The sequence below is a fragment of the Eschrichtius robustus genome, chromosome 8 (assembly GCF_028021215.1).
Source record: "Eschrichtius robustus isolate mEscRob2 chromosome 8, mEscRob2.pri, whole genome shotgun sequence".
Lineage (NCBI taxonomy): Eukaryota > Metazoa > Chordata > Mammalia > Artiodactyla > Eschrichtiidae > Eschrichtius > Eschrichtius robustus.
This window is the reverse complement of record NC_090831.1, coordinates 51027258-51041927: the sequence shown is the minus strand read 5'-3', so window position 1 is coordinate 51041927 and position 14670 is coordinate 51027258. Positions and strand designations below refer to the sequence as shown.

Sequence of the window (14670 nt, the reverse complement as noted above, 5' to 3'; positions counted from 1 at the left end):
CCTTTTATTTCTTTTTCTTCTCTGATTCCTGTGGCTAAAACTTCCAAAACAATGTTGAATAATAGTGGTGAGAGTGGGCAACCTTGTCTTGTTCCTGATCTTAGTGGAAATGGTTTCAGTTTTTCACCATTGAGAATGATGTTGGCTGTGGGTTTGTCATATATGGCCTTTATTGTGTTGAGGTAGGTTCCCTCTATGCCTACTTTCTGGAGGGTTTTTATCATAAATGGGTGTTGAATTTTGTCAAAAGCTTTTTCTGCATCTATTGAGATGATCATATGGTTTTTCTCCTTCAATTTGTTAATATGGTGTATCACATTGATTGATTTGCATATATTGAAGAATCCTTGCTTTCCTGGGATAAACCCCACTTGATCATGGTGTATAATACTTTTAATATGCTGTTGGGTTCTATTTGCTAGTATTTTGTTGAGGATTTTTGAATTTATATTCATCACTGATATTGGCCTGTAGTTTTCTTTCTTTGTGACATCTTTGTCTGGTTTTGGTATCAGGGTGATGGTGGCTTCGTAGAATGAGTTTGGGAGTGTTCCTCCCTCTGCTATATTTTGGAAGAGTTTGAGAAGGATAGGTGTTAGCTCTTCTTTAAATGTTTGATAGAATTCGCCTGTGAAGCCATCTGATCCTGGGCTTTTGTTTGTTGGAAGATTTTTAATCACAGTTTCAATTTCAGTGCTTGTGATTGGTCTGTTTATATTTTCTATTTCTTCCCGGTTCAGAAGGTTGTGCTTTTCTAAGAATTTGTCCATTTCTTCCAGGTTGTCCATTTTATTGGCATAGAGTTGCTTATAGTAATCTCTCATGATCCTTTGTATTTCTGCAGTGTCAGTTGTTACTTCTCCTTTTTCATTTCTAATTCTATTGATTTGAGTCTTCTTTTTTTTTCTTGATGAGTCTGGCTAATGGTTTATCAATTTTGTTTATCTTCTCATAGAACCAGGTTTTAGTTTGATTGATCTTTGCTCTCATTTCCTTCATTTCTTTTTCATTTATTTCTGATCTGATCTTTATGATTTCTTTCCTTCTGCTAACTTTGGGGTTTTTTTGTTCTTCTTTCTCTAATTGCTTTAGGTGTAAGGCTAGGTGGTTTATTTGAGATGTTTCTTGTTTCTTAAGGTAGGATTTTATTGCTATAAACTTCCCTCTTAGAACTGCTTTTGCTGCCTCCCATAGGTTTTGGGTTGTCGTGTTTTCATTGTCATTTGTTTCTAGGTATTTTTTGATTTCCTCTTTGATTTCTTCAGTGATCTCTTGGTAATTAAGTAGTTTATTTTTATTTATTTATTTATTTTTTAATTTTTGTCTGCGTTGGGTCTTTGTTGCTGTGCGCGGGCTTTCTCTAGTTGTGGCGAGAGGGGGCTACTCTTCGTTGCGGTGCGCAGGCTTCTCATTGCGGTGGCTTCACTTGTTACGAAGCAGGGGCTCTAGGCAGGCGGGCTTCAGTAGTTGTGGCACACAGGCTCAGTAGTTGTGGCTCGCGGGCTCTAGAGCACAGGCTCAGCAGTTGTGGTGCACGGACTTAGTTGCTCTGTGGCATGTGGGATCTTCCTGGACCAGGGCTCGAACCCGTGTCCCCTGCATTGGCAGGTGGATTCTTAACCACTGCGCCACCAGGGAAGCCCTATTAAGTAGTTTATTGTTTAGCCTTCCTGTGTTTGTAGTTTTTACAGATGTTTTCCTGTAATCGATGTCTAATCTCATAGCGTTGTGGTCGGAAAAGATACTGGATACGATTTCAATTTTCTTAAATTTACCAAGGCTTGATTTGTGACCCAAGATATGATCTATCCTGGAGAATGTTCCATGAGCACTTGAGAAGAAATTGTATTCTGCTGTTTTTGGATGGAATGTCCTGTAAATATCAATTAAATCCATCTTGTTTAATGTATCATTTAAAGCTTTTGTTTCCTTATTTATTTTCATTTTGGATGATCTGTCCATTGCTGAAAGTGGGGTGTTAAAGTCCCCTACTATGATTGTGTTATCGTCGATTTCCCCTTTTGTGGCTGTTAGTATTTGCTTTATGTATTGAGGTGCTCCTATATTGGATGCATAAATATTTACAATGGTTATAACTTCTTCTTGGATTGATCCCTTGATCATTATGTAATGTCCTTCTTTGTTTCTTGTAATAGTCTTCTTTAGAGAACACTACTTTTCAAAGTAGGGAAGAATATTTACCTTGCGATAGTAATGGAATGATTAAATATAGCTTTTATAAGAATGGACATACCGTAATGTTAGGAGCTTGGTTGGAGGGAATGAGTTGGCATAAGAAAGCTAGAACTCTCAACTTCTATAAACAGGAATTCAGTGGAAATGTCTGAAAATGATGTTTTAAAAGGTAGTAGTACATACATATTATTTGTGTATATGAAAATAAATAGAAAATAAACTACTAAATGTGTTAATATGGGTTCTAGATTAGAGGTGGACAGAGGTGGGAGAAGAGACAGATGGGCTTATATACGCCTTTTTACTTTACTTTTTGATATGTGTATACTTAACTTCGATTAATATAATTAATTTAAAAAGTAATATTGTTATAAAATATTGTGATATTTTAAGTTATTCTCACAACTCTTTGCTCTGTACATTAACTTGTGGTGATCTTAGCTTGAGGAATTATTTGCTCTTGTGATATTTGTCTTGCTATTTAGAATCAGTAATAGATGGTGTATTAAGGTATGACTTTTCTAAGTTTTTTAAAAATTAAATACACATACTAGATTGAAAACAAACTCATATTCACTTGTGACGTGGTGTTTTGATTTTAAATATACCTTGAAATTTGAAAAGGGAGAAATTCTCAATACTTTGAAGGGAATTGAGAAAATAATTGTCAAAGTAGAATCTGTCTTTCCCGGAATTATCCTCTCAACTATTTCTGAGGCAGTTTATTCTATTATTGAATTGTTCTTCTGGAAATGCATCAGTTATTTATAATGTTAGCCATTTTATAGGTCAGTAGGAAAATTTATCGTGGCCCAGCTTCTGAGAATTTGAAACAATTCATTCTTACTCAAAGTAAGAATTTAAAAGGGACCCATAATCGTAAATTATGAATCTCACATGTGATGGATTATATAAAGTGTCTACTGTTGAAAACTAGCCAAAGAAGAAGAAACCTGTGATTTAAATGCATGGATGTAGATGAAAATGTGATGGTGTAGAATTACCACACTCCTATTCCACATCCTGTCCTGGCAAGAATGTAGCTTGATGATTAATAGGCTTTGTTTGTTCCTAATTTATGTTTCCCTATGTGGCATCATCTGATTTATTATTGATATAGACAATGTTCTGTCTAAGACCTAATGAACAGAGTGATTTCCAACATGCCATTGCAGATGAGCAAATGAGAATTTCTTTTTTTTTTTCTTTCTGATTTTAACTTGCATTTGCAAGGTAGGGTTAGACTTTTCACCTAGGAAAATATAACGATAATATAACATACGCCTATAATTTAGTCTTTTGTCGGGGTTTTAGCTTTGAATAACATTCTTTATACATTTGATATTGTTTGAGCAGTTAGCTATGGAGACTAAAGGTACTTAAATAGAGAATAAGTGGTATGTTTGATAGGTGGAAGTGAGCCATCTTGGTGACCAAGGTCTTTTCATATGATCTCAAACCTCAGAAAACCAATTGAAAGTCAGGTAGGGCCAATTTAAGATGGGTTCACTTTCCAAAGGTTAAATCCAAGAAAGAATTCTTCCCTTGCCTCAGACCAAAAGCGGGAGAGACAAATACAGGTTCACAGAGAGCCAAAGGGACTCAGTGAGCCGCAACATTAGAGACTAATTTTCATTTTGGGATGAGCAGTTTGCTCCCTTTACTCAATTCCGGACCCAAACTGAGAACAGGCTTTGGGGGTTGGGGGATGGTAAGGGTGTTTTGGTAGCCAAAACATTTATGGGAACTATGGGACGAAGGAGTTCCATAGAAAGAATCTTGGGAGACTAACGGTTGGCATGGAAGCCCAGGGAATTCAGAGATCAAGGGGGAGAAGCTGAATTTATGGGGAAGGCAGGAAAAAAAAACGCCTTTCCTTCTTTATTTAGACAGTTTTGCAGAGAACACACTGGAGATGTGACTGTATTCAAGAACCCTCAGAACAGCCCTACTGATATAATGGCTATTTCCTTGAGGAAAAAGAGGGAGTAGGTGTGGCAAGAATTTGTGCTCTTGTGCTGAATATCCTGAGATGGTAGGGAAAGGTGACAGGGTATTTTTTGGGGGGTTGTTTTTTGTTTGTTTGTTTCTTTTGCTTTGTTTTTTTTTTTTTGGCAAGTGCCGAGTCCTAACCACTGGACCACCAGGGAATCCCCAAGTTGACAGGGTTTTGATCTGGATTCATTGTTGGCTGTAAGCTTTCTCTGCTGAGAAATTCTACTGGAAATTGACTTTTCTCAAAGGTGATTTTACTTTTACCCCATGAAATTCTGCCTTTAATAACTTTGATTTTCTTCTTTAAAAAAAGATCTTCCTGTGAAGTGTTCTTTAAAGGATATGGGAAGCCGTTTTTTAGCTATGTAGTCTTCTCGTGAGAGAGATTGTCAACTCCACCCAGTATAGAATTTCTGGCAATAAATGCAGGAATTCAAGGGTTTGGGATTTTATTCATTTCACAGTGAATCATTGAGGAAGTCTGTGCTGCTTAATCCTAAATTTATTAGATTCAGCGTGACTGACCACTCCTTTCCTCTCTGGGGTAGCGAGGAAGACTGTAGAGCATCAGGTCAAATGTTTCTTCAGGCTGAATGAACAATTATATGAAGGGACACTAAAAGCGAGATACAAAGAATTCTTTTCAGAACAAGGATTTATTTCAAATAGGAGCAGGGACTGTGGGATCTTCGGCCTTGCCCTCACATGGAGGGGCATGTGGCTGTAGGTGAGGGGATTCAGTGCTGCTGTATTTTGCCACGAAGAGAAAACTGGTTTTGTGAAGCCCACTTAACCATTCTGGACCTCACTGAATTGGTAACAGAGGAGTCCAACAGGTTTATTGAGAAGATCTCCCTTTAGCTCTAATTGCCATATACCGTATTTCTGTTCTTCCCAAAGGTTAGAGGCTACCTGCTCCAAAGAACAGAGCAATGGCCTGGAGTTAAATAGATGAATGACAGTTTGTTACTTGATACGTTGTCCGTTTTAACAAAGTTCAATGTTAGGTTCTAATGCCCTAGAACTCCAGGGTTGGAAGGTGATCAGAGACCGTTTAGTTTCTCTACCCACTGTATTGGCGAGAATTGTGTTATTTGGCTTTTGCTAATGGAGACACAGAGAGGAAGTTCTTTCTATTTTACTATTAAAAATATTTAACAGTCTACTACTTTAAGTACCGTTGTCCTTTGTCACAAGTATATTCTTGGGACTTCCCTGGTGGTCCAGTGGTTAAGACTCCGTGCTCCCAATGCACGGAGTTAACCCCAGGGCATGGGTTTGATCCCTGGTCGGGGAACTAAGGTCCTGCATCCCACATGCCACCAGGTGTGGCCTAAATGAATAAATAACTAGATAAATAAAGTCTCCAGACACTGGAAAAAAAAATGTATATTCTCATTTTTGTTGTGGATGAGCATTTTCTCTCCACTAGGCTGTGAGGTCCATAAGAGTGGAACTTGTTATCAGTCGTTGGAGCATGTGCACAGTACCTGTGCGATCTTAGATGAGTCAGTTGTTTGCTTTCAAAAATCTAGTTTTATGAGGGTAGAGACTTACTTTGTTGTGTTAGAAATGAGAAATTATTCTAAATATGTTATTAACTGTATGTGGGAGACATACAATTTACCTGTGACTTCTGGTAAGATATCAGCAGATGTTGATGAACTCTGGACATACTCTTCAGCAATGCACACATACATACAAATACAGGAAAATACCATGCTGTTTATAGGAGTTTTGAACCTCAGAACCAATCCTGTTGCTCTGCAGTGGTTTATTGATCATGGATTATGAACATCTGCTCTGTGTCATCATTCAATTAAAATCCATCATGTGCATGATTTCCATAGTTAAACTAGTGGAGTAAACGATGAATCATAACTTTGCTGCGTTTATTTCAGAAATAATCAGCTGTAGATTTTTCAAGAATGTATTGAGAACAAGAGTGGGAATTTGAGGGCCTGGGTGATTGAGTGAGATTACAAACTGAGAACAAGGTGATAGGACAATGAATTGCTAAAAGAACGGCTAGAAGGAGTGATTATGGTAGTTTCGGTCAAAGGTTTAGGTAGATGGAACAAAGAATGCATTTAGGACCTAGAAGTCTGAGGAAAGGTTATATTGGTTAAGTAAGTACAGAGCAGGCCCTATCTGAATGGCATTTGTGAAGCCATTCACCCCACCACCAAAGGGGGAAAAAAAACAAGACAGAGTTTCTGTTCAAAAGGATTATAAACTGTGGACAGTCTTAAAAATCACGTGCCTGAGACTTGCCAGTTTAAGAAAAGAAAAAATAAAGCTTTGCAATATATTGCCAAATTATTAGTCTTTAACTTGCATGAGTTTGCAGCCTGCACAGCTCGCATCCATATCTGATTCCTGAAACCCTGGGAGTGTATCAGCTTTAGGTGTTAAGATTCAGACTCTGGATTTAACTTTTTTTTTCTAGGCTTTTGTTGATGATCCCGTGGAAACAAAAATGACTTTGCTTGGTTTGGCAGAAATGCAAGAAAGATAAACTGTTTGGGGAAGAGGGAACCTGTTCCAATCCCTGTCCCAAGGTCTTTTCAAAATGTGTGCATCAGCCTGAGAAATTTTCATATGTAATGCCTAAGTCCAGTTATTTAGTTTGGCTACAAAGCATCGGGGAAGCATGCTTTAATCGTTTTGATGCTAACATTGTTACAAGGCAACGTTAAACCATTTTAAAGTGTTAATGCTTCAGGTTAGTCACTATTTTTGCAGCTGTTTTTCCTTGTCAAATTTGTTTGAAACTAAAACCAATAGAATTAGTTATGGTAAAAGAAAATAAAGCAAATGATGACCTCAACTTTATTTTTCTCACTGTTTGCGTAGAGACGGAAAATGAGACTCGTCTTCCTCTTCCCATTAGCACTGCCATAATTCAGGGACTCACCACGTTTCAGAAACTTCTGGGGAGCCTCTCTGCCCCCATCTTTCCTGACTCTCATCCATCCTGAACACTGCAGCCAGACTTATTTTTGTAATACTCAGCTATAGTCTCTGTCACTTTTCCTGCACAAAATACTTTAGTGGCTTTCAGTTACTTACATAGTGCCCGACCTCGGCAGCCTGCCGTCTTATGCCCTAATTACCTGGAGGCATCCTCACTTCTCACTGCCCCTGCCTCTTCTCTCTGTTGCAGCCTACTGAACTACTACAATTCCCCAAACTTATTAAAGTGCTTAATTTGTCTCAGACTCTGAGATACGTGCTGGGGTTTCCAAGATAAGTAAGGCCTGGTCTTGGCCCTGAAGGAACTCATACCCCATAGTAGGAGATAGCATTAAACATGCAGTACGTAAGTGTAATATACGATGGTGTATACCCTTGTACATTCTAGTACTGTTCTGCTTGGAATAAACTTTTCTTTATGTTTTTCCTGTAAAGCTTCTGTCTGTCCTTCAAGACTGTTCACAAGTATCACCTCCTTTTGTAAGGTGATGCACAATTAATTACTTGAAAGATTTGTTAGCATTTTGTATACACTTGTATTATAATTTATTGTGCTTATGTTGTATTGTCTATGCATATCTATTTGCACAGGGATCTGTGAGCTCCTTGACGGTAGGACTCAGCCATTCCACAACCTTAAGCAGCATGTTCAATGCTTAACACGTACTAGAAGCTTATAAATATTTGTGGACAGAGTAGCTTTTTAATGTTATTCCAATATTATTTTAAAAAACATAGAGCTGTTCTAATCTTCATAAGTCAGATTTAATGGAAGGTGAGATAATACTCTTTAATAGAACTCATTTGGCCCAAACCAGAGTTTAATATTCAAAGTAACAGTTAATGTTTTTTGAACTTTTCCTATTTTCAAGGCATTGTTCTAAGAACTTTATATAAATTACCTCCTTTAATCATCATGAGGATTATGAGTTGGAAAATATGACTTCTTTTTATAGATTTTATATAGAGTTTTAAAAATACATCATTATTATAATAGCTGATAGTTACATAGCACTTACTGTGTGCTAGGCACTATTCTAATGCCTATGTTTACTCATTATTCCTCCCATCTATGTGATTTATTACATAGTTTCTATTAATTATTATCCCCATTTTATAGATGAGAAGGCACAGAGAGTTTAAATTTGTTGTCCTCGATCACAAAGCCAGAGTTGCAAAACTAGGATATGATGCAGCTGATCTGGGCCTAAAGCTCACACTCTTGCTTATTAGGCTAAGCCATGTTTCATTTTGTAATTAACATTGCAATGCATAGTTCAAAATAGTTGATTATAATCTATGGACACTTGAAATAGTATGGATTTATAACCTAAAACCTATGTTCCTCTATTAGTTGGGTCAAGATATCGTCTTGGAAATCCCCTTACATACTTTCCATTTTGCCCATTTCATTCTTAGTTAAACAAGGGGAAATCCCATGGAAGATACAGAATTGCCTGATTGAATGAAGGTTTGTGTGAAATGTTTTCTCTTGTTAAGGCTTTAGATCGTTATCTGTCTTGTCTGTTCTCTTGGTTCCATTCTTTCCCTTCTGTTCTACTTTGCAATCAATATGGAAAATTTACTGGATATCAGCCCTGCAAAAATAGGCTTATTACTACATTTGAAGATGCTAAAATATATTATCCCATTTTGTCTCTGGTCTGAAAAACGATTAATGTTTTATTTAACTTTAGTAGAAAAATAATTCGTGTAGAGTTAAGACTTCGATCCAGGGTGCACAAAGCATGATTCATAAATATTAATAAGACATTTATGTTTGGTAAAGCCACACTAACTTGAGAATTCAAATAGTATCGTATCTTCTTCAGCATATGACCTTTTAGTTTGTCAAAACTAAGACAAAAAATCTATCTTAGTGACTAAAAGAAGTAACATTTAACCATTGTAAATTAGAAAAGTAGAGTGACAGGAATTCTCAAAAACATGAAATAGTAATAAAGTCCACAGTTTATGGACGGAATGTATAGGTTTTAAATTTAAGGGACTCAAATATCCATTTTACAGAGATTGAAAACTGCCCTTACACATTTTAGAAGCATCTTGATGCCTGTTTCTAAGACATCGTCTCTTTTTACTTTTCTCATCAATTGATAATGAATTGCTTGAACATAATGATTTAGTTTTAAAGTGCAGTAACATACAATGGGCTTTAATAAAAGTGATGAGTGATATTATTATCTTATTGGTAATTAATAGTCTAGGGTTGTACAAAATGAGTGGGTATGTTTTGTACTTGGGGTGAAACATATTGAAAAGATTTGGGCTCCTGTAAACTCAGACCTAAATTTATTTATTTAGTTAGTTTGGTTTTTCTTTGGTTTTTGGTTTTTTTGGCCATGCCACATGGCTTGCAGGATCTTAGTTCCTTGACCAGAGATTGAACCTGGGCCCTCAGCAGTGAGAGCATGGAGTCCTAACCACTAACCCTCAGACCTAAATTTAAATAGGAATCTGTTCATATCACAATTATAACTGAAACAAAGAACTAGGCCCGGTAACAAACCAAAGATAAATGGAGACTGGGACTGAGGTTATATTATCAGCTTTGCCACCCTAGTTTTGTGACTTTAGGGCATGTGGCTTCATCTTGATGGAATTAAACACCTCCATTTATAAAATCATGAATTTGCATTCATTGATTTTTAAGGTCCCTTCTTGCTTTATAATTCTAATTCCATCACTGGTTCAGGATCACACCTCCTTCAGAATCCATTGCTTCTTTGTTTACATCTTGCTGTATATGTGAAATAGGGCACTGTGTAATCTTCCAGACATGGGGTCAATCTGAACACTATCAAAAGTAGAAGGGGAAAAAAATGCCTGAGATTTATCACACACTTAGTTTGCTGCTTACTTTGCATATATTGGTAATTTGATCAGTTTGCAAATCTTACTGTAGGTAGATGCTTTAATTTATAACTTAAGAAGGCAGGGACTTCCCTGTTGGCGCAGTGGTTAAGACTCCACCTGCCAATGCAGGGGACACAGGTTCGAGCCCTGGTCCGGGAAGATCCCACGTTCCGTGGAGCAACTAAGCCCGTGAGCCACAACTACCTGGACACCACAATGAAGAGTAGCCCCCGCTCGCCCGCCGCAACTAGAGAAAGCCCATGTGCAGCAACAAAGACCCAATGCAGCCAAAAATAGATAAATAGATTTATTTTTTAAAAAGGTATTAAAAAAAAAGGTAAACAGCGTTGTGAGAAATTTTGCATTTACTGCTTTTGTGTTAACATGTTTTATATTCATTTTTGATAATAAGATAAACATTGTGTCAATAAAATCAAATATAATAAGTTGCATCTATTGCTAAATGAGTATGCGCTAAAAACTGTATATTGTTTTCATATATCTAAATTGGAGCTTTCATGCTGTGTATCTGCATTTACAAAGTGGAACAGTGTGTGTATGGAGGCAAATAAAGATTTTGCTTATTCAGAATTTTTTCTTTCTTTTTATCCTTCTTTTACTTGCCCGTAGACTTGCTGCTTTCAAATAGCTGTATTCCCTTTTTGGGCTCATCAGAAGGACTGGATTTCCAAACCATTCTGTTAGATGAGGAGAGGGGCAGGCTGCTGCTGGGAGCCAAGGACCACATCTTCCTGCTCAGTCTGGTTGACTTAAACAAAAATTTTAAGAAGGTCAGTTTATTTCTATATAGTTGACTGGATGCATTTATTTTCATCTATGCCCTTTTCCTTCTCTTTTGTTTTGTTTTAAGTGATTCAGTGTCAAATGCAGTAGGTCATTTACATGTCAAAAAAGAACATGTTAAAAGCACTTATTGCCTCTGATACATGTTTTTGGATTTTTATGGATTTAAGTACAAGAGTGAGTGTAATACTAAAACCTGTGAAAATCTGAATGAAAGGCATGAAAAGTTAGTAAATGGATACTACTGCAAAGTTTTGGATTTAAAAGCTGGAAAATGAGTTATTCATGAAATATTAATATTTATATCTGTAGCAATTATTGTAAAATTAAATTTTTATTAATTTTCAATGAACAAATAAGCATACTTAATGATAGTGTGACTCTGGTAGCATTTTAGCACTACGCTGGTTTCTCCACACTCTCCTTTTATATCTGAGCAAGTTTCTTCTATGGCCCAGTCACATTCAGATAGTGAAGATGAATAATGCCTCACTTGTGGGCTCATTAAGAACAATCTTAGCACTTAAAAGAAATATATACTAGTTATTCAAAACCCATAAAGCAATTGCTGTTGTATCCTACATTTTCAACTAGCACTGTGATACCCAAAGAAAAGACTGTCACACTGTTTTATCGATTATTGTTAGCCAGTAATTTAGTAAATATCAATATCTATGCAAACAAAAATGGATACCAAGACTACAAGAGTTGAATGACTGATGAGAAGACATAATATATGACCTATTCTGCATCTATGAGGTAACTTTGTTTTTTCTTTCTCTTCTTTGCCAGAAGAAATACTACTGCAAAAGAAATACTAGGAGCCATTTCAAGCTTTCAGGTCAATAGTTCCCAACACTGAGTTAATAGAGACTTCTTCCCATTCAGAGTTTTTTGTAGGTCCTTCTTGGACTTTGAAGCTTCATATGGCTTTCACCTACAATGACCACTTTAACTTAATCCTCTAATTTTGAGTTATTAAAATAACTAAATATCGGTTCAGTTATTTGAGTATTATCAGCGCTCAGGGCTTCAGTCTACATAGGCAAAATATTTGTCACCATATGTGTTACTATCACTTAATGAACACATGCATTAGAAACAATGTTTTTGCTCCTCTAATCATTTAATTTTTAAGTAGTTGTTCCACACATTTTTCAGGTCCACCAAAGGAAAAGGAATAATTTTTATGAATGCTCAGGTATGATAAAGAAATAATCTTTGAATGCAAATGTATACGCATGCATTCCATGTAATCTGGGTTTCTAGAAGAAGAATGAGGGCTAAAATATTTCCAGTAGTTGTTCTTGACTTGTGTTAGTCCAAACACACAAACTCATAAGGTTATCTTATTTTTTTTGGAATTATTATTATTCTGCAGCCTAGATATTGTTTACAGTAAGGTGGAATAAATAGCTGATTATGTGCTAGAATTTGAAACACTTGTCCTTTCATTCTGCCATTATAGCTCCATTCCATTTATTCTTTTTTTTTTTTTAACATCTTTATTGGAGTATGATTGCTTTACAATGGTGTGTTAGTTTCTGCTTTATAACAAAGTGAATCAGTTATACCTATACATATGTTCCCATATCTCTTTCCTCTTGCGTCTCCCTCCCTCCCACCCTCCCTATCCCACCCCTCTAGGTGGTCACAAAGCACCGAGCTGATCTCCCTGTGCTATGCGGCTGCTTCCCACTAGCTATCTATTTTACGTTTGGTAGTGTATATATGTCCATGCCACTGTCTCACTTTGTCCCAGCTTACCCTTCCCCCTCCCCATATCCTCAAGTCCATTCTCTAGTAGGTCTGTGTCTTCATTCCCGTCTTGCCCCTAGGTTCTTCATAACCTTTTTTTTTTTTTTTTTTTTAGATTCCATATATATGTGTTAGCATATGGTATTTGTTTTTCTCTTTCTGACTTACTTCACTCTATATGACAGACTCTAGGTCGATCCACATCACTACAAATAACTCAATTTCGTTTCTTTTTATGGCTGAGTAATATTCCATTGTACATATGTGCCACATCTTCTTTATCCATTCATCTGTTGATGGACATTTAGGTTGCTTCCATGTCCTGGCTATTGTAAATAGAGCTGCAATGAACATTTTGGTACATGACTGTTTTTGAATTATGGTTTTCTCAGGGTATATGCCCAGTAGTGGGATTGCTGGGTCATATGGTAGTTCTATTTTCAGGTTTTTAAGGAACCTCCATACTGTTCTCCATAGTGGCTGTATCAATTTACATTCCCACCAACAGTGCAAGAGGGATCCCTTTTCTCCACACCCTCTCCAGCATTTATTGTTTGTAGATTTTTTGATGATGGCCATTCTGACCGGTGTGAGATATCTCATTGTAGTTTTGATTTGCATTTCTCTAATGATTAATGATGTTGAGCATTCTTTCATGTGTTTCTTGGCAATCTGTATATCTTCTTTGGAGAAAACTCTATTTAGGTCTTCTGCCCATTTTTGGATTGGGTTGTTTATTTTTTAGATATTGAGCTGCATGTGCTGCTTGTAAATTTTGGAGATTAATCCTTTGTCAGTTGCTTCATTTGCAAATATTTTCTCCCATTCTGAGGGGTGTCTTTTGGTCTTGTTTATTGTTTCCTTTGCTGTGCAAAAGCTTTTAAGTTTCATTAGGTCCCATTTGTTTATTTTTGATTTTATTTCCATTCCTCTAGGAGGTGGGTCAAAAAGGATCTTGCTGTGATTCATGTCATAGAGTGTTCTGCCTATGTTTTCCTCTAAGAGTTTGATAGTGTCTGGCCTTACATTTAGGTCTTTAATCCATTTTGAGTTTATTTTTGTGTATGGTGTTAGGGAGTGTTCTAATTTCAGTCTTTTACATGCAGCTGTCCAGTTTTCCCAGCACCACTTATTGAAGAGGCTGTCTTTTCTCCACTGTATATTCTTGCCTCCTTTATCAAAGATAAGGTGACCATATGTGCATGGGTTTATCTCTGGGCTTTCTATCCTGTTCCATTGATCTATATTTCTGTTTTTGTGCCAGTACCATACTGTCTTGGTTACTGTAGCTTTGTAGTATAGTCTGAAGTCAGGGAGCCTGATTCCTCCAGCTCCGTTTTTCATTCTCAAGATTGCTTTGGCTATTCGGGGTCTTTTGTGTTTCCATACAAATTGTGAAATTTTTTGTTCTAGTTCTGTGAAAAATGCCAGTGGTAGTTTGATAGGGATTGCATTGAATCTGTAGATTGCTTTGGGTAGTACAGTCATTTTCACAATGTTGATTCTTCCAATCCAAGAACATGGTATATCTCTCCATCTATTTGTACCATTTTTAATTTCTTTCATCATTGTCTTATAATTTTCTGCATACAGGTCTTTTGTCTCCCGAGGTAGGTTTATTCCTAGGTATTTTATTCTGTTTGTTGCAATGGTAAATGGGAGTGTTTCTGTAATTTCTCTTTCAGATTTTTCATCATTACTGTATAGGAATGCCAGAGATTTCTGTGCATTAATTTTGTATCCTGCTACTTTACCAAATTCATTGATTAGCTCTAGTAGTTTTCTGGTAGCATCTTTAGGATTCTCTATATATAGTGTCATGGCATCTGCAAACAGTGACAGCGCTTTACTTCTTCTTTTCCGATTTGGATTCCTTTTATTTCTTTTTCTTCTCTGATTGCTGTGGCTAAAACTTCCAAAACTATGTTGAATAATAGTGGTGAGAGTGGGCAACCTTGTCTTGTTCCTGATCTTAGAGGAAATGGTTTCAGTTTTTCACCATTGAGGACGATGTTGGCTGTGGGTTTGTCATATATGGCCTTTATCATGTTGAGGAAAGTTCCCTCT

The 14670-nt window shown here is 36.7% G+C and overlaps 1 protein-coding gene across 2 annotated transcripts in view; it reads left to right on the top strand.

Annotated features, from left to right (window-relative positions):
• Window positions 1-14670, top strand: part of SEMA3D (semaphorin 3D) — a 207799-nt gene that overhangs the window by 85612 nt on the left and 107517 nt on the right. For both annotated transcript variants that reach the window (XM_068550466.1, XM_068550465.1), the window contains one exon: window positions 10672-10832. In XM_068550466.1, coding sequence (XP_068406567.1) covers window positions 10672-10832 — 161 coding nt within the window. The remainder of the gene's footprint in view (window positions 1-10671; window positions 10833-14670) is intronic.